Source organism: Heptranchias perlo, chromosome 22 (genome assembly GCF_035084215.1).
Source record: "Heptranchias perlo isolate sHepPer1 chromosome 22, sHepPer1.hap1, whole genome shotgun sequence".
Lineage (NCBI taxonomy): Eukaryota > Metazoa > Chordata > Chondrichthyes > Hexanchiformes > Hexanchidae > Heptranchias > Heptranchias perlo.
In genome coordinates this window covers 35,897,299-35,918,388 of record NC_090346.1, presented here as the reverse complement: position 1 = coordinate 35,918,388, position 21,090 = coordinate 35,897,299, and the positions used below count along the sequence as shown (strand labels likewise).

The 21,090-nt window shown below is 41.3% G+C and overlaps 1 protein-coding gene across 1 annotated transcript in view; it reads left to right on the top strand.

The window, feature by feature from the left end:
* Positions 1 to 258: 258 nt before the first annotated feature.
* Positions 259 to 21,090, top strand: part of cpped1 (calcineurin-like phosphoesterase domain containing 1) — a 162,313-nt gene continuing 141,481 nt past the window's right edge. Inside the window, exon 1 of the mRNA XM_068003259.1 lies at positions 259 to 410. Within this exon, the coding sequence (XP_067859360.1) occupies positions 341 to 410 (70 nt within the window). The 5' untranslated portion in view covers positions 259 to 340. The remainder of the gene's footprint in view (positions 411 to 21,090) is intronic.

Below are 21,090 nucleotides of genomic sequence, written 5' to 3'. Positions count from 1 at the left end.
ATGAAGATACTTTTCCTCTATTACACAAAAGTACAAGACCTACAAGAGAACACGTGCAATATTAGAGCTGTAAAAAATCAAGGACGTGAGCTTTAGAACCTGAAACAGTGAAAGCAAGTACAAATGTATTTGAACACCATTAAGAATAAACGTTTAAAAAAGGCCATTCGTACCCATTAAAGGGAGAGCATGGATGGGCCGTTGTCAGTGTAACATATTAAGATGATGAGCGAGACTAGGCCACCGCCTGCAAACATCTCCTGGCCCGCCCCCATTAGGAGCAATTGAGAACACAATTCATCGAATCGGTTTTACTCAGGATCAGCGGAGAACACGCGACATGGCCACAGGGACCGAGACCTCCATTTTCAGCAAAGCCCACTGCCGGCGCTTCCAGGGATTCACCAAAGGTACCGCGCGCGCGGCGTCGCGTTCCGGGACACGGTTACGTGTCTCGGGGGCTCGCTCCACCGCGCGAGGCTTTCAGGCTGGGCTGGCGCGCGGAGGCGGCCTCACAGCTTGGCGCCATCCGCCTGAGGGACAGGTACCTCAGAGCCCCAGTGCTGCACCCGGGGCGGGGTGGGGGGTGATGGTGGTGGAAAGAGAGGGACCCTCGCAGGTGCGAAGCTTGTACTCCGGGGGGCTTGAGGTTCAAATGTTGCGAGTTAGTCTAACTCGAGCAGGGACTTCGCATAAACCCTTTTTAAAAAAAATATATAATATGCGGAGAAGGGGAGGACGACTCCATTTTGTGTGTTTTATTCGGTTGTTCCCATATTGGATTGTAAAATATCAGCCTGCAAGTTGTGCACGACCAAAAAGTTGTTGCCCTTCTCCGTGTCTCAGCGTCCTTTCACTGAATAGAAGATTCCTATGAAACCCCACTGCGCAGTCTCTGAGGTAGACTCCTATTTATTCCAAACAGTCAGCGCGCGGAATGCAGCCGTTGAGTTTGAAATATGTCTTGGCAAGACAAATGTTAGCGCATTAGAATGAATAGTAGGAAACGTGAGTTTTGTTTAATACAACTTCTGACATATGGGTATGGAGTAGCCAACTCTGGTTGGAGGCAGTCCTGGAGGGGTGATCACGTGACACCTGCAAATGTTATTGCATTTATCTTCTAGAATTACATAGACTGCAGGGAAACAGTCCATTCGGCTGAACAGGTCAATGCCTCTGTTCAGGCTCAACAAGAGCCTCCTCCCTACTTCATCTAACCCTATCAGCATATTCTTACAAAGGTTGGGTCCCCTGTAGTTGAGTATCTTTGCTCATGGTTTTATACCAGTAGCTGTTTTGCGAGAAGTTCTGAGAACTAGGAAATCACTTGCGGGCAGGGAAGAGGGGAAATTGAAGTCGGGGGAGAATTCGCAGGGCAGAAAGGAGAGGTGAGAGGAACTTCGATTTCACCAGTAACTAATTGAAATTGATGTGGAGATGCCGTTGATGGACCGGGGTGGGCAAATGTAAGGAGTCTTACAACACCAGGTTATAGTCCAACAGATTTATTTAATATTTATTTAAATAAATCTGTTGGACTATAACCTGGTGTTGTAAGACTCCTTATAATTGAAATTGCACCGATAACTAATAGTAATACTGGTAACATACAGATTCCCCTCGTAACCAACAATAAGATAACCACTCACTAATAGTCTATATGTAACTGGTAGTAATACATGTAGAGAGAAAGAAAGAACTTGCCTTTCATGACCTCAGGATGTCCCAAAGCACTTTTCAGCCAGTGAAGTACTTTGTTGAAGTACACAGTGTAGGCACTGTGGTAATGTAGGAAAGGCAGCAGCCAATTTGCGCACAGCAAGATCCTACGAATAGCAATGAGATAATGACTAGATAATCAGTTTTTAGTGATTTTGGTTGAGGAATAAATATTGGCCAGGAACCAGGGAGTAACTTCGCTGCTGTTCTTCGAAATAGTTCCATGGGATCTTTTACCCACTCCTGAGAGGAGGGATGGGGCCTCGGTTTAATGCCCCATCCGAAAGAGGTAGGGATGAGGGTTGTATGTATGAAGAAAGACTTTAGAAGTTAGAGCTTTTTAAACCAGAGCTGAGAAGATTAATGGGTGACCTAATAGAGGTCTTCAAGATTAATGAAGGTTATGATACGATAAATAGTGATAGATTGTTTCCACTGCTCAGTAAGACAGTAATGAGAGGGCACAAATTTAATATATAAGGTATAAAAAGAAATAAAGGGGAGACTAGAATAAAATTCTTTACATAGAATGTTTAATGTGTTCTTTAAAATGTATTTTATACAGTTTTACATTATAAATCTGTTGGCTGCAAACTGAAAAAGGTTTTATAAATCCATGTTATTCCTTTCAATTAGCTGATTTGGACAAAAAGGGGAGGAAGAAGGGACATCACTTTTTTAATATAAATTATTCAGCTAAGGAGGCATCCTCAACAGTGATCTCTGTGAGTTGTGTTTGGTATTTTTAAAGATTTGTACACTTTCTCGCCAGAAGTGCAATATTTTCTTCAATTTGATTGCCCCACTGGTCAGTTATTTGCCAAGGTTGTTGGAACGTGTTTCTCAACATTTCATCCACTCTATGTTTATGCTGTACAAGCAGTTGTCTCTAAATGGAATGTTAGAATTTATTTTTTATAATTAATGTTAAATATGTTTACATTTAACCAATTTATATGTGGGCTTTTGGCACGCTTTGATTAAAAAACAACAATTTTGTGCACAAAATGTCTGCAGTAGATATTTGTAGAACTACCCCTGTATTGTACAATTTAAATAGTTTACAGTAGTGTGAATCTCATGAGTACTAAGCTATTGTAATCTTAGGATGTGAAAATAATTCCATTTGTAGTTGCAGCAATGCCGTGCCAGGGAGTATACCATTTGATATTTCACTAACATAACACCATTGCTTATTACATAAATAGAATAAAAGGAAATGGGGAAAGGCCAGGGAAATGGGAGTAGAGTGGACAACTATTAAATAGTGGGTACTAGCACAGGTATGCCGGTCTCCTCCTGTGCTTGTATCAATTTTATGATTCTATTCCTTTAATTCACAAGCAATAGTTATGGTTGCTTGCACATCTACAAAAGTGATATATGGAAATGGATATGTCAGAGCTGAGGTTTAAGTGACTCCACAAGTGAGGCTAAGCACTGAAGTTATGAGTGAATTATGGTCAGCCTCAGGATGATATATTTGTTATTTTCCTGGAGGATCGTGATCTGTTTTTTTGTATAACAATTGTATGTTTTTGGTTAGTCTTTTTCGTACCAGTAAACTCCATGCTGATATCACATTGTTGTATCAGTGGAAATAAAAAAACTCCATTAATCATACCACAGATTTTGAAACACTTTTTAAGTGTGACAACAAAAAAAAATATTCATTGCTCAAATAAGGGTTGTGCCTTGCTGTGAGAATTCAGTTGAATCATGCATAGAATTGTGGTGTATCATTCTCATTTACTATAACTTAAATGAGGATCTGTGTTCTTGTTTTATGGAGTTGGTTAAGCTGAAAAGATTTAGCTGATATTTTGTCCTAAGTACTTATTCCTTAATAAGGGAATATTTTCACAAACTTGTTATTTGTTCTTACTGTGTTGTCAGCTTGGCTCAGTTGCTAGCACTCTCGCCTCTGAGTCAGACGATTATGGTTTCCAGCCGTACAATGGATTATAGCACGTCATTTAAGCAGTACTGAGAGTGCTGCATTGGTGCCGTTCTTTGAATAAGGCATTAAACTAAGGACTAATTTGCCTTTTCAGGTGAGTTTAACAAGTCCATTGGTGATAATAGAATAACAGGGAATTCCCCTGACATCGTGGCCAACATTCCTCCTTCAACAAACACCTCCAAAAGCAGAAGATGTGGGCATTCATTCATTTGTTGTTTGTGGGATTTCACTGTTGCAAATTGGATGTTTTGTTTGCCTAGGTAACAACAGTGACTACACTCAAAGTAATCCTTGGCTATAAAATGCTTTGGAACTAGGGTTGCCAATCCTCCTGGAGAATGGGGGTAGGGAGATTACAGCTGGGACGGGGGGAGTGAAGGAGACAGGGGAATGGGGTCAGGGAATGGGGTAAGGGTGTTTGGTAGCGAGGAAGATGGGAATGGGGGCTCTGGGGGAGAGAGAGGAAGACTGGGTAATGGGGGTCAGGGAATGGGGGCTCTGGGGGAGAAAGAAGAAGACTGGGTAATGGGGGTCAGAAGATTAGGGTTCAGGCAGGAGGAGAAAGGAAGACTGAGGAATTGAGGTTGGGAATGGGGCTCGGGGGGAGAGTGGGGTTTGGGCTGAAGAGAGAGGAAGCTGAGGAATGGGGCCGGGGGATTGAGGCTTGAGGGGAGAAAGGGAGACTGGGAAATGGGGGTCGGGGATGGGGCTCAGATGGGGGAGAGAGGGAGATTGAGGAATGGGGCTTGGGTGGTCGTGGAGACCAGCATTTCCTGCAGTGCCGGGAGCAGCAACAGCAGTAACGTGAATGGCGCTGAGAGAGGAGCAGCCAGTAAAGGGGTGAGTGAAATCTGGGAACAGTGGAAAAATTGTTTCCACTGGTGGACGAATGGGGAATTAGGAAACTAAGCATTCTCACTGGAAGGACCAAGGGGGAAGGGAGAAGGAAAGTTCTTGAACTGAGGGCTGTTCGACAATGGGATGCTTCACCACAAGTGGCTATTGAGGTAGCGATTAGAACATAATTTGAAAGGTAATGGGATAAATATTTGAAAAGGAATGTAAAAGGGGGGGAATGAAGTTACAGGAGAGTTGCACTGGCACAGACATCAGGGGCAGAATGGCCTCCTCCTGTGCTGTAATTTCTATCATTCTATGAAAACTCTCCTTTATTGAATCCGAGCTGTTATATTACTGTTGGTTACGAGGTCAATCTCTGTGTTACCAGTATTACTATTAGTTATTAATGCAATTTCAGTGAGTTACTATTAGCTACTGTTGGAATCGAAGTTTCTCCCACCTCTGTTTTCCCCTCTTCCCCTGCTTCCGGGTGGCCTCCTGGTTCTCAGAACTTCTCGCACAACAGCTGCTGTGCGAAACCACAGCCAAAGATACTCAACTACAGGGACCCAACTTTTATAAAGGTAAATGCAATAACATTTGCAGATATCACGTGGTCAGAACATCACCTATTTGGAATAAACACACACACACACACACACACACATGTTATTTTTCTTCCTGTGCTTTCTTAAGTTTGTTCCTGTTGGAAATTTTCTGTATAAGTGTAAAAAACACTGATTTTAACTGAGGTTCTGGATTAGTGTCGGTAACAACATAAATTTTTTTATAAGAAGTAATCTAACAAAATGTAATAATGAGAAATTATTTGATTAGGAATAAATCCTCTCGGTGTTTCACTAGACAAGAACTACAGCTATGCAGGCACTTAAGTAATCTTTCTAACAACATTTAAAATATTTACTGTCTGCCAATCTTAACTACTCCTTGTACATAATTCATTTCATCTATTGTACTTAATCTCAGCAAATCTATGTGGATTGCATAAAGAATGCATATTTATATTTGATTATAATCCTGCAGGATTAAGTGCACTTTCTGTTATAAATGGAGGATGAAGCAAAGGTGGAAATACTAAATGAGTACCTTGTCATGGTTTATCACAGAGGAGTGTGGTAAGGGGAATGAAATGGTACAAGAGGAAGAGGTGCAGCAGTTAGATAGTATAACTAATAGATAAGGAAGTAGTGGTGAAAAAATTGGTGGAATCTGAAGTAGAAAAGGCACTTGGGCCTGATGTATTTGCCTTCTAGAGAGGAAATAGCAAAGTTCTGATCACAATCTTTCAAACATCCTTGGATATGAAATTTGTTGTGGAGGACTGGAGAGTTGCCAATGTAAAACCTCTGCTCAAAAGGGGAGAAAGATAAACAAGGTAGCTTTAAACCAATCAGCCTAACATAAGTAGTGGGCCAGCTTCTAGAAGCCATAATAATGTGAGATAAAATTAATACTCACTTTTTTTTATTCGTTCATGGGATGTAGGCGTCGTAGGCAAGGCCAACATTTATTGCCCATCCCTAATTGCCTTCGAGAAGGTGGTGGTGAGCCGCCTTCTTGAACCGCTGTAGTCCGTGTGGTGAAGGTTCTCCCACAGTGCTGTTAGATAGGGAGTTCCAGGATTTTGACCCAGCGACGATGAAGGAACGGCGATATATTTCCAAGTCGGGATAGAGTGTGACTTGGGGAACATGCAGGTGGTGGTATTCCCATGTGCCTGCTGCCCTTGTCCTTCTACATGGTAGAGGTCGCGGGTTTGGGAGGTGCTGTCGAAGAAGCCTTGGCGAGTTGCTGCAGTGCATCCTGTGGATGGTACACACTGCACCACGGTGTGCCGGTGGTGAAGGGAGTGAATGTTTAGGGTGGTGGATGGTGCAGGTTGCTTTGTCCTGGATGGTGTCGAGCTTCTTGAGTGTTGTTGGAGCTGCACTCATCCAGGCAAGTGGAGAGTATTCCATCACACTCCTAACTTGTGCCTTGTAAATGGTGGAAAGGCTTTAGGGAGTCAGGAGGTGAGTCAATCGCCGCAGAACACCCAGCCTCTGACCTGCTCTTGTAGCCACTGTATTTATGTGGCTGGTCCAGTTAAGTTTCTGGTCAATGCTGACCCACCAGGATGTTGATGGTGGGGGATTTGGTGATGGTAATGCCGTTGAATGTCAAAGGGTGGTGGTTAGACTCTCTCTTGTTGGAGATGGTCATTGCCTGGCACTTATCTGGCGCGAATGTTACTTGCCACTTATGAGCCCAAGCCTGGATGTTGTCCAGGTCTTGCTGCATGCGGCCATGGACTGCTTCATTATCTGAGGTGTTGCGAATGGAAAGAGAATAGAAAGACATGAGTTAATTAAGGGCAACCAACATGGGTTTGTAAAAGGCAAGTCATGTCTGAGAAAGTTCTTTGAAGAAATAACTGAGCGTATTGATAAAGGAAAATCCTTGGTTGTTGTGTATATGCATTTTCAAAAGCGCTTGAGAAGATTCCATATTGGGGGCTTGTTGATAAAATTAAGGCACAAGAATGAAAGGGAATGGGGCATCATGGATAGGAAGTTGGTTAAAGGACAGAGAAATTAATGGATTTTTTTTGGACTGGAAGGATATAAACAGTGGTGTCCCTCAGGTGAATGTTGGAATTATAGTGACCAATGTGTGATACATCGCAATGCGTCTCCATTCCTCATAACATTAGATATATTGGGGGGCAATTTTAACTTTCAACGATGGGCGTAAAACAGGTGATATCAGATTGGCCACCCATTATACATCCCGCACGATTTTCCTTTCCATTGACTTTAATCGGGTGGGGTGTATAACGGGCGGCTGATCTGACATCACCCATTTGCACAACTGCCTAAAGTTAAAATCACCACCAATATTTTTGAAGTATGAGACAATCTTTAATGGCACTCTGTGATCAGTCAACAAGCAGCATACTTTTGATGTGAACAGTCATGGAACACTATTCCCTTACCGTCCCCACCACTGTCTCCTTTCAGTGCTCCCCAGTCAACTATTCCCCCTCCATTTGGCTGAGAAACAACAAACTATCTCAAAGCAAGTTTCAGGCAATGGCCATTTGCAGATTCTCAATACACAATGCTATGCTGTAACTAATAGATCTCTTGGCCCTTTCCCATTTTTACTTAATTTTTTTCTCTCCTCGCTTTTGGTTCCTTGCAGTACACCCTTTGCCCAGACAGTGACCCAGCTCCTAGATAGTGCCGTTTTGTAATCCGCCAGATGGAGGTATGTTAAAGAGGTCCAGGATGACCTTCCTCATCTCAGCTTGGTGTGTAGATTTTATCTGGAACTTGGCTTGTGAAGAATTGCAGATTTTAAGTTACACCTCTCTGGGGCTCAGTATATTGGAGCACCAAATTGCTTTGCCACTCTCCTTTTCATATTGAAACAGTTTACAAAAACAAAATTCCACTGCAGCTGTTGTGAGGGGGATTGTTCCTTAGTATTGGTACTGTCATATACAATTCTGTTTCTAATCAATTTGTTTTGTCAGCAATCTTGTTGCACAAAAAGTGATTTGATGACATTTCAGCTTTATGGCTTTCATCTCATTCCACAGTAATCGTCGATTGATTTTTCAGTATATAACTGAAGGAATTTGGTGGCTTTTATAAAACTTCTTAAGTGGCAAAAATTCAGTAGAAATGCAAATCTGACTTGGCAGCTTTCTTTTCAATGGGGATAATTTGATAAATGGGACAAGTTCATTTGCACTTAAGTGTCCCAGTTAACGGGCTTCAGAGTTGTCAGGTCTGCTTCTATGTGATGAAATAAAAATCATTGAACAAAAATAAGTGGACCTCATGTTTGATTGTGATGATTTTAAAAGGCTCAGGAAAGAGATGCTACAGTATAATCAAGAATTAACTAGGTGTCCAATTTTAACAAATTAGTTGTAGGGTGCTAGCACTGAGCATTAAGAATATTGCAGTGCTACCAATTACTTTGGACAGTAAAATATTCCACTACCTGATCTTCCATGGCATTGCTCACAGGTAGTCTGGGGTCTGGAGCAGGGTTGTGATGTTTAGCTGCTGGCCCATCCCTTTAGTGCAACTGGTCAGATACTCCCTGTGGGAATCTAGGCAGTTACAGCAGATTGTAAATCCCTAGGATGCTTTAGAGTCAGTACATTGCCTGTAACGTTCAGGCTCCAGGTCAGAACTCAGGATGAAATGCTTAGCTTTCTTCCTCTCTTATTAAGATTATTTTGCATCTAAACCCAAATGGGATATCTAGTGTGTCATGAACGCCTGCTCGGTACCAGGCATTTTTTAGATATGATAGTAGATCTCCTGCAGCATTGTTTACAGTCAGTCAGGGGATATGCTGTTTTATAACAGTAGGGGTGTTATGCTATGTAACACACATCTTATCAAGGGTACTGATTTACAGTGACTCAAAGTCAAATTTCATTTTTATTATACGGCATTCTGAGATTTTTACCAGTATTTTCCAGGATCAAATTCTCTGTATTTTTCTGTGAAAATTGTAAATCAGTGGCCTTGATTTAATATATGTTCCTTTTAACTACATACTCCATTTATACTTCTTATCTAAGCCCAGGATACACAGCATGATGGTTGGTAAGCTGTACTCAGGATGGAGTTTGTTATCTGGCTTGTAGCTGCACTGGAGAGGAGGGAGCTTGTGGGGTTTAGCACTACGGGGGGAGGAGAACTCGAAGGCTTTGGGGGATCTGGCTGTGAGTTTTGTCATCACTGTGTTGGGAATCAATAATAGTTTCTATCTGAAACATTATTGCTCAAAAGAGATTCCAAAATTCCCTTTGCTTGTTTTCCCTCACCCACAGCTTTTCATGAAATTAGAATATTTTTGATCTGAAAGTATAAAGTAAGCACATGAAAAGTTTTCACAATTCAATTTCAGTTTGCTTCTTGTTTGAAGGAAAGCTCACATTATTTTACAGCATGAGGAAAGTCAGTGCTAAAAAATATTTTATTAACAGTCATTGATTTTAAAATTTTATGTATCTGCCTATATAAAGAATTATTATTTATGAATCCTATTGAAGCTGGAATACTGCAGGGAAGGCTTTCCTGAGGTTCCAATGGACAACCTGTTTTCATTCAGTTTGTGTAGACAATTTGCAAGGACAAGGCCAGTGGGATGACTAGTGAACAGGTAACCATGCCAAGGTGATCAACAGCCAGCGTTTATTTGATTGACCTCATCCACTAACACGCCAACAACCATTCCTGCAGTTTTTGGCACACCTGCGGGGAATGACAAGGGGATCTATTTTCTCACAGTCAGGGTTCACAGACAGGTAGATGCCAAGTCATGCCATGTGCATGCACATCTGCAGTGACCTTGCAGCAGAAGGTTGGTACATGCAGTGACAATGACAGCCGTCACCTGAAACTTGGCTGTACGTCCTTGTAGGCCGGCTGAAATGCTGATCACAATGGAGTGTCACAGAAGGAAACCCGTTTTGCAATTACCTCAAACACAACTTCAGCAGCTATTAAACAGGATCAGGCGCTGAGCTGTTCCGTCGCCTTTCTGCAGACCCTTCGTTTTGGACTGCCACTTCTTAATTGTGGGCTGCTAATGGGTTGAGCTTCCTTTTTGAAGCTTTTAAAAGACTTTCAGAATTTTTGTCCCCTGTTGTGACACTCCTCTTTAATTACCCCATCCCTATTCATTTAAGTTAAATGCAGTGTTTCCCCCACTGCTCATGACCTCCTTAGACCAGTCAAGTCTGCACTTGTTGCTGTGAATATTGTGCACATTAGTTCAGACCACGGAATTTAGTGCTATTTGCACATAAATTTTTGGATTGTATCATTACTAAACCATTTGAAAACTGACTTAGACCCAAAGACGAAAGTCAGCTGCTAGGTGTTTCTTTCTTTATCTTTTTCACCCACAATGTATTGGAGATGTTGAACAGACTCCCAGAGAAGGTAGTTGAATCGGGGTCAATTTATATCTTCAAAGAGGACCTGCTATGAAGGGAAATTGAGGGTTACAGAGATATTAACAGTGGGAGAGGGAGATGGAGGCAAAAAATAAATAATTAACTTCAACTAGCACAAAGAAAGAAAGACTTACATTAATACAGCGCCTTTCAGGACATCCCAAAGCGCTTTACAGCCAATGAAGTACTTTTTTGCAGTGTAGTCGTTGTTTTAATGTAGGAAACGAAGCAGCCAATTTGCTCACAGCACGCTCCCACAAACAGCAATGTGATAATGACCAGATAATCTATTTTAGTGGTGTTGGTTGAGAGATAAATGTTGGCCAGGACATCGGGAAGAATTCCCCTGCTCTTCTTCGAAATAGTGCCATGGGATCTTTTATGTCCACCTGAGAGGGCAGACGGGGCCTCAGTTTTAAAGTCTCATCCAAACGATGGCACCTCTGACAATGTAGCACTCCCTCAGCCTGGATTTTGTGCTCAAGTCCCTGGAATGGGACTTGAACCCACAACCGTCTGACTCAAAGGCAAGCGTGCTACCCATTGAGCCATGGCTGACACCTGTCATGACGCAAAGGTCATGGAAATCTAAGTGCGAGCAGAAAAAAAAGAAAAAAATTCCCATGAAGTGCCCAGAAAGGCCTTGAAACAGTTACTTTTAACACTGGCATGCCTTTTAAAGGCTTTTCTATCTGAAGGTCCATCCCGAGGTCCCCTTCTCACCAGATTCCCTGGGTGTGCCAGAGACTTGCAAGCCTGCCGCCTGCAAAATGAAATGTCTCCCTCGTTCCGTTTTTCATCTACTGACGAAGCTCCTACCTACTTCAGGATGGGAGCATCCAGCAACCACTCCAGGTCCTACTGAAAAAATAATTGGGACATAAAATCGACAGTAATCACATGAAACCCCTGGCTGCCTCATTCCACAAACCTGTATACCTTATCTGCACACTTAATAAAGCATACTAGACACTAAAATCGGCCCCTTAATGTTTGAAATCAGTACAATGGAAAAATATTTTGTAAGTTTCTTTCCTTATGTCTCCGTGAAGTAGCTTGGGATGTTTTTCTATGCTAAAGGCACTCCATAAATGCGAGTTGTTGATGATGAAGTGTTTTCTCAGTTTGTTAACAATTACTTTTTAATTCATTATGTGGATCACTGCTTTAGGAAAGGGATTATATTAGATTTTGTATTTACAACTAGGAGGCAGGACATTGATGGATTTAGTACTTACAGTTTATTCTAATTTCTCTGAAATGAAGTAGAACGGTGTTAGCCTTTCAAAATGGGGAACTAGGATTCCGGATTACATCTGGATGTAACATGTTTAAAGGGTATCAAGGAAGAGGCCATACTCGATTAAGAACATAAGTACAGAATTCAAATCTAGGCATTTGGACCATTAAAGGTGAGTCCTTCCAACAAACTAGGTACAATTTGTCTGATCATGGATCTACCAATCTAAACTCCTAAGGGAGGTGTAAAGCATGGATAAAACTGTGAAATTTCTCTGTGATTCATCACCTTAATCAAGAAAAAGTACCAGGATGTGAATCTAACATTATAATCTATATTAGAAAATTGTGATCATTTCAAGAATGACATTTCCATGGTCCCAGCAGTGCAGTAACCATAACTGGGAAAGATTTCCGCTATTCGCTTTTTGTAGCAAGATCATAAAATGCATGAATAAAGAATACATTTAAGATGTTGCTGTCAATAACAAAGAGCAGAAATATTTCCCCGTTATTCCATAGAGTATTTGATCATCTTTATTTATACTTTTAACCTTCAAACCATTTCTTAATGTGTTCATCACATCATTTTTAAAACGGAATTAGTCAACACATACACCTATATCTTCTGTAAAAGTTTAAGATACTAAACTTTAATATGTGTTCTGAAAAATCAAATAAATTATATCCACTGGTGAACCATCACCCATTAATTTAGTTACAAACTCAAAAGAATTCCACTGCTTTCATGAGGCATGATTCTATTGCATATAAAATTGTGCTAACTACTCTCTATGGCTTCTGTGTCTTTTAGATGAACATTAATAGCATTCCATAAACGGTTTTTCCACCATTTTCTCCACAACTAGTGTAACATTAATTTACTGATTCAAGTCTAATTTTTCTTTGACTACTGGGAGTAACATTCACTATCCTGCTGTCCTCGGATGTGGCATCTATATTTTTCGAACGCCTAAAGATTGTCATCATAGCTTCATGTATTTCCCTGATCTGGACTAAGCCTTTGGTTTAGTGGTAGTATCCCCGCTTCTGAGTCAGGAGGTGAAGGGATCGAATCCTGCTCTAGACAGCCCCAGTGAGTGGAGCCCAGAGCTCTAGCTCTGAGCTCTGGGTTGACATTCAGTAGGATACTTGCATCCGATGGGTGTGGCTGCCACCCCCTCCCCCGATTGTATGAGTTGTGGGAGCCCATAGAGCCCTCTCACTGTTTAGGGCTAACCACCCTATCAGCTGGTATAAAGATGGTTATGGCCAAGGAAGGAGTGTTCCTGTTGCGGCCTGTCAGACTGTTAATCAGCCTGCGAATCATTCTGCGACTTCACTGTTCTTTAAGGAAAGAGCGCGAGGATACAAAAACTACAACAACTAGGTGGGGCTCCAGTTTAAAAAATACTGAACATTTTTATTAACAGTGGGCTAGAATGGCCAGCTGCAGGGGCAGCACTTCACTGGGTGCAGAGGCCTGAAATATCTCATATTTGTCACAAGGGAGAAGATGATGAACTTTTGATGCTAATACACTTTGTTCTGTCAGCTGTTGTTGCATGGTTACAATGTTTTAAACAAAATAATAAAAATTATATTTCCTTTCAAAAATTTTGGGAGAGAGACCTGATTTTAGCACCATTCTTCCTTTTCCAAATACATCTACAATAGTGCTTAATGTAACTAAAAGATTTTTAAAATAACACAAGTTCTGCCCGAACAAATCTGTTTAGATTCTGGAATTTTGTTGAGAACCTTCCTCTAAACTTGAGTAATGGTTTCAGCCCTTCCAGAATACCCCAGTTTTGTCTGCTGGGTGTTTTTGGGTTCTGTTTCGGGTACACATATATAATAAAATACATGACAAAATATCGAATCATGAAATGACAAAATTTTATGACTCGCATATATGTGATGGCCCAAAAAATATTGGGAGTGAATGCAAGCCGGACAAAGCAAACTCCAGGAAAGAAACAAACTCCAGCTGCATGCTCCTGAGAGAACGTGGATCTTGGGATACAAAACCTACCAAACATTTTCTAAGACTTAATTTTGTTGTGAATTATGTAATTTTTTCTTTCTTTTCTTGCTAGTTGTTTTACTGGTTCCTGTTTTTTGACCACTGATTGATATTGTCATATGTCCCTATTGGTTCTTGATTATTAATTTTCATTCCAGCTTTTGATTGGTACATTGCCTACCTTTTTCAGTTGTGTTTTTATGAATGGTTCAAATTTCAATCAGATATAAGTGTGACTCAAATTTGCATGTAACAAATATGATAGACAAAAATGAATGCTAGACAAAAAAAAGTTTAATTTTTGTATCTATATTAGAAGCTTGTGATTGTGTGCACTTTCTGCAAGTGTTACACTTACTGCTATACTTTCCTGTCATGAACATTTCCACTGTGCTTTTTCCAACATGCTGGGGTCGAGTTTCTGCTCCTTTATGCCAGTAATATCCGTGCAATCCCGGCGGAATCGGCCGAACCAGCTCAAAAGATCGGGGAATTTTAAACGTAAGTGAGTTACACCCAAAACCACTTACGTCATGTTTTCCGTGATCTTCTATGCTGGTTTAAGATTAAATTCGCCAGATTAGGCCCCCCCCACCCCACAAAACTGGCCACTCCCCCAGGTTGACACTACGAGTCTCTGCCGATTTGTGCTGGTTAGAGAAGGCTCTTCAAATTGCACTAATTTTCTTGGGAATTTTAAAATCAAGATGTTAGTGGACTGGGAGCCAATGAAAGTCAGTGAGCACAGGGATGATGGGTGAACGGGACTTGGTGTGAGTTAGGATTTTGGTAGCGTTGTTTTGAATGAGCTCAAGTTTATGGAGGGTGGAAGATGGGAGGCCGGTCAGGAGAGCATTGGAATAGTCGAATCTGGAAGTAACAAAAGCATAGTTGAGGGTTTCAGCAGCAGATGGGGTGAGGTAGGGACGGAGATGGGCGATATTGTGGAGGTGAAAGTAGGTGGTCTTTGTTATGGAGAGGATTATGGGGTTGGAAGCTCAATTCAAATAGGATGCTGAGGCTGCGAGCAGTGTGGTTCAGCCTGGGACAATGGCCATGGGTGGGGAGGAATGGAATCAGTGGCTAGGGAAGGGAGTTTGTACCAGGGGCTTCAGTCTTCCCGATTGTTTAATTGACAGAAATTTCGGATCATCCAGGACTGGATGTCAGACAAGCAATCTGACAACACAGAGGCAGTGGATGGGTATCGAGGGGTGGTGGTGAGGTAGAGCTGGGTGTCGTCAGTATACATGTGGAATCTGACATGTCTTTGGATGATGTCACCAAGAGGCAGAATGTAGATGAGAAATAGGAGGGGCCAAGGATCGATCCTTGGGGGACTCCAGAGGTAATGGTGCAGGGGTGGAAAGAGAAGCCATTACAGGAAATTCTGTAGCTACGACTGGATAGGTAGGAGTGGAAGGGTAGACGCATTCATCTGGAAAACTGAGAAGTGTTGGAGGAGGATGGTGCGGTCAACCATGACTAAGGCTGCAGACAGGTCGAAAAGGGTGAGGAGGGATAGTGCACCACGGTCACAGTCATGGAGGATGTAGTTTGTGACTGATTAGAGCCGTATCAATGCTGTGGCAGGGCAGAAACCTGATCGGAGAGGTTCAAACATGGGAGTTATGGGAAAGATGGGCATGTTCAAGGACTTTGGAGAGGAAAGGGAGGTTGGAGGTGGGGTGGTAATTTCCAAGGTCAGAGGGGTCAAGGGTGAGTTTTTTGAGGAGGGGAGTGATTACGGCAGATTTGAAAGCGAAGGGGACAGTACCTGAAGAGAGGGAACCGCTTACAATATCAGCTAGCACGGCAGCCAGGAAAGTAAGTTGGATGGTCAACAGTTTAGTGCGAATAGGGTCAAGAGAGCAGGAGCTGGATCTCATGGACACGATGAGCTCAGAGATGGCATGAGGGGAAATAGGAGAGAAACTAGAGAAAGATGCAAGTTCAGGGTTAGAGCAGCAGGGAACCTTAGGGGAAGCTTGGCTTGGTAGGCAAGGGGAAGGGAGGGATGCGGCAGAGGCAGTTGAACGGATGGTCTCAATCTTAGTGACAAAGAAGTCCATGAGCTCCTCACACTTGTTATTAGAGGTGAGGGTTTTAAGGAGATGGTTGGTAGTGGAGACAAGAAGCTGGGGGTTATCGTTCCATTCCAGGATGATCCTGGAGCAGTGAGCAGTTTTGACACAGGAGAGCAGGGCCAGATAATGCTAGATGTGGTCCAGCCAGATCTGACTCACTACATTTTGGTTCCTTGTACTTTTTAATAACAATTTAATTCCTATCCAGGTTACTTTAAACCTCCTTATTCAAAAGCTATTTTTCTCTTAGGAATATACTTCATTTGCGTATCCCTTAAAATAGTTTAAAAAATTCTTCTGTTTAATGTTCTGATTTTGTTTCCCATTTAATTATGCCTAGAACTCTTCTCATAGTCCCAAAGTTTACTCTTCGAAAGTCTTGAGCAGCTGCGTTGTTTTTTAATGTTACTCTTTATTAGAATATATAATCTAATAACCCAGCGCCCACCAGAATCCACATGTTCATCCATTTCCACTTTACTATTTGCTTCTTGTACTAAACATTAAATCTAACACCCACTAGTTTGCTTCAAATGTTGATTTACAAAGTGCAGCACAAATAAAGGATCATATTTCAAGCTAATTATATTAAATGGATGTTCAAAGGAGATGGTTCATGTAGATGTTGTTTAGTATAGTGTTTCTCTTCAAGTTTCCATGTGGTTTGCGTTATTAAGGTATTGGGTCAGAACTTGCTCTGACTGGCGTGGCAAGGCTCTCCGCACATCCCGTGGATAAAAAGTACGAATGTACTCACTGTGAGCCACAACGTCCATTTGCTGAATTTTGAAATCTTCTCTAGTGGTGCGCTCCGAGATCAGCGCAGGCCATGCAAAGACTGTGAGAATGGAAGCCCGCCCACAAGCAGGCAAAAAAAACTCCATTCATTTAAAAGACATTCCCAATATTAGTCTAAATAAAAATTTAACATCATAACATACCTTTATAAAAAGGCAAGGAAATGATTTATAATGTAATGAAACATACAGAAATTAAAAATAAAAATTAATTTTTTTAATGATCAAAAAATATTAAAACAAGAATAATTAGACATTCCACATTTTTAAAATTTAATTTTTTGTTGTTTCGCAGTCAGTATAAATCTCCATGCTTTTAAAAAGTAGTGTAGGGCTGGTATTTTCAAGCGTACCTTCTCGGGGCGCACGTTCCCCTCCAAGTCACACACCATCCCGACTTGGAAATATATCGCCGTTCCTTCATCGTCGCTGGGTCAAAATCCTGGAACTCACTTCCTAACAGCACTGTGGGAGAACCTTCACCACCGGATTGCAGCGGTTCAAGAAGGCGGCTCATCACCACCTTCTCAAGGGCAATTAGGGATGGGCAATAAATGCCAGCCTCACCAGCGACGCCCACATCCCATGAACGAATAAGAAAAAGTATCTTTGTTCCAGCTGGGCAGATGAGTAAGTTCACAGACGTTTGCTGATTGTATTGATTGTAGCATAGGTGGCCCTTTAATTTGTAACTGTCAAAATGCCGGTGAACCAATTGGAGCAAATTTGCGATTTCGGGCTTTTAATGCGCATGTGCGGATTTGCGAACTTGCTCCAATGGATTTGATGGCGGTTGGACAGGACGCCACTGAGGAACGGCGCCCGAGTTGGGTAAGTTCTGCCTCGTTGGTTTTACTGATGAAAATAAAAGAATTGGTACAGAAATATATTCCAGCAGATTTCAGTCAAGGTGTGCCAAACATAAGAACATAAGAAATAGGAGCAAGAGTAGGCCCTACGGCCCCTCGAGCCTGCTCCACCGTTCAGTAACATCATGGCTGATCTTTGACCTCAACTCCACTTTCCCACCCAATCCCCATATCCCTTGATTCCCCCAGAGTCCAAAAATCTATCACTCAGTCTCGAATATACTCAACGACTGAGCATCCACAGCCCTCTGGGGTAGAGAATTCCAAAGATTCACAACCCTCTGATTGAAGAAATTCCTCCTCATCTCAGTCCTTAATGGCCAACCCCTTATTCTACTAAATCTATTAAAGTTGTCTAAAGAATGCTGTTGATCCTGATTGTAACATCAAAAATAATGTTACATTGCAGTAGATGTCAGAGAAATTTTGAAGTCTTTTGATTGTTAAAATATTTATTAACAGCAAACTTCCCATGAGATTGCTTGCAATGCGTTGGGGGATGTGCAGCCTTGAAATGGTAGTGTGTGAATTAAGAACAGTAAGTCCATGTGCCATTCACTGCTTACTTCGGGAAAACTCACTGGCACAGACCGCTGACTTGTATCGTGATTAGGCGATTGGTTGAAGGGACAGTGTCTCTTTTACTGTGATCTGATTAGTTACAGGAATTCTACACATTAGCTCACATAGAGGCAAGACTTTTCATAATATACCAGTCAATCTCCTGCGAGAGGAGGGACAATGTTGAACTGCCTTATCTCAATGGTTGTAAAGAATGTGAAGGTGCTACTCTGTAAAGCAGATGCAATATGACATGAACACCAAAAGGAAAGTGAATAACCAGCAGTACTTTAATTGTGTTTTCTGTTTTTTTTTATTGGACGCTATACGTCAGCAGGATGCACACACTAATGCACAAAATGTATCGCTTTGGCTCACTGGCAGCACTCTTGCCTGAGTCATAAAGTTGTGCATTCAAGCTGCACTCCAGCACATAATATCGGCTGACACACCACTGCAGTACTGAGCGATCACTGCATTATCAGATGTGGCGTTTTTCGGATCACACGTTAAACTGAGACATCTGCCTTTTCAGATAGATGTTAAACATCCCATGAAGAGGAGGAGTGTGGCATTCTTCCTTAGCTGGCCAACTTCAACCATCACCACCAAAACAAATTTACCAGTAATCTCCCTGGGGTTTTCCTTATCTGTCATTTTAATGGAAGATTGGCATAAACCTCAGTAAACAGTGTAAACAGCCATTTCTCCAGCGTTTCTACTGAAGTTATGGGGAGAGATTGGCGAACCCTGGCGGAAATTCTACCCCATTAACTCGTCGTTTCTCTCATTTGCTGTTTGTGGGAGCTTGCTGTGTGCAAATTGGCTGCCACATTTGCATACGTGATAACAGTGACTAAACTGCAAAAATAATTAGTATTGGTGTGAAGCACTTTGAGAAGGCCTGCGATCGTGAAATACGGAAGATAAATGCTATTTCTGCTTTTCTTTAATATATTTGAAGGTGTCCCTCAAATAAGTGAACTGATAGTATGGATGCCTAGAAATTGTTTTGTATGGGCAGATTGGCAAAGGGAGGAAAAAAAATTGGTTTTGAGTTTAACATTCCCATTGCTGATTTGAATAGGCACAGAAAAATATTTTTAATAATCGTCTGTAGATGGCAGCTGCGCACACGCATAGAATAATGTTGTTAGCAAAATGTGTACATATGCAAAAGCGTATCTCCTGCACACGTGCGACAAGAGGAAATAATTTGAACCGGCACATGTGCTCAAAACCCAACTCCTGCAAAACTAAATAATAAGCATAAATCACAAAAGAATAAACTTTATAGTTGGCATGAAAAACATAAAACATGTTATTTTGAGTTGCTGCTAATGGATGAAAACAGAGCTAAAACAAATTATTTCTTTTTGTGGGCTAGCCATCATACATTATTTATTTATTTTCAATACAAAAACAATGAGAAAAAAGTAAAGAACTAAACAAAAATTCCACATAAAGGCTGATAACATTTTTAAAATTATTTTTTTCAACCACATGAGCTGTAGTTAAAAAGAACTGCATCCAGTTCCAGAGTAGAAAATGGCCACTGGGTGTAAAATTATTTTCTTATCTATAATTTTACAGCTTTTCTGTTTCTGTTTGACTACATAAATGAAAGAATTAGATAATGAAAAAGACTACATTTAGATTATTAACATTGTAAAAATGTGTAAAAATCTTTGGTGGTGACTAACCATGCTGGGGACTTGAACTGAATAGAGCTGGGAGTTGGAACTTCTCAGAGTAACAGCACCACCTGTGGCACGAGAACTCAAAGGTAAGAATAATGGTAAGTATAGATGATTTAACTTTATAATAGTTTATATATTTATACTGTCTCAGTATGAACTCATCAAATTAAACCCGATCTTTGCATTCATTTATATAGCGTCTTTAATGTAGTAAAACGTCCCAAGGTGCTTTACAAGAGGGTTATCAAACAAAATTTGATTCAATCCCCACATTATCAGTTCGGAACCGTTGCTTCTCATTGCGTCCCTGTTAAATGTCCTGTTCTTCTGTTCTGTTCCGTGTCCCAGTACCGTGGATGTGTATCAGGCATTGGCCATGCCGCTCTCGATCTGCCGCTATGCTCGGTGCGGAGTATTCTAATTATTTCTCCAGCAAATTGTGGCGTGAATTCACCACTGGAGGATCGGGGAGCACAATGGTCTAACTTATGGCCTTTGTCCCTAATATCGCCATTGCAGTGAATTCCGGGCCATTGTCAGGAGCATTGAAAACAAATGCAAAGATGTGATATTAATGATGAATGATACATTTTCACATTTTGAATTTTATATTCACTTTTGATCACTGGATCTCCAAAACAACATACTCCATTTATAACGGGAAATGAGAGATGAATTTAGAAACAGCCCAAATCAAGTATTGTCACATTGGCTGTAGATTAATGAAATCCATTATGTGAGGTGGCTTCAGACCTGGCACAATTTGAAGTATGATGGAGGGCAGAGTCCACTGTTGCATTACAACATGGCTACATCTGTCCTCCATCTTGTGTAGCATTCTCCCCCCCCCGCTGCCACAGGGGTCCCCCTCCCTCCCCCCCACAATGGTCCTGCTCTTTAGAATCATAAAGTTTTACAGCAAAGAAAGCCATTTGGTCTATTGCAGATCCATTGGCTCTCTGACTGAGTTATCCACTTAGTCTCATTGCTCTGCCTTTTGCCATAGCCTTTAAATGTTTATTTTTTTCAAATATTGATTGGCAAATCCTTTTTAAAAGCTATTACGAATTCTTCTTCTACCACTGTTTCTGGTAGGGCTTTCCATATCTTAACAAGTCTTAGCATAAAAAAAATTTCCCCTAACCTTTCTATTTGTATTTTTAAGATGATGACCACTAGTTACCGACCAGTGGAAAAGGTTCTTTTCTCGATTTTATCTTTTCAAATCCTCTCATACTTTTGAACATCTCGATCAGATCTCCTCTTGGCTTTCTCTGTAATAGTGAAAAAAGCCCCA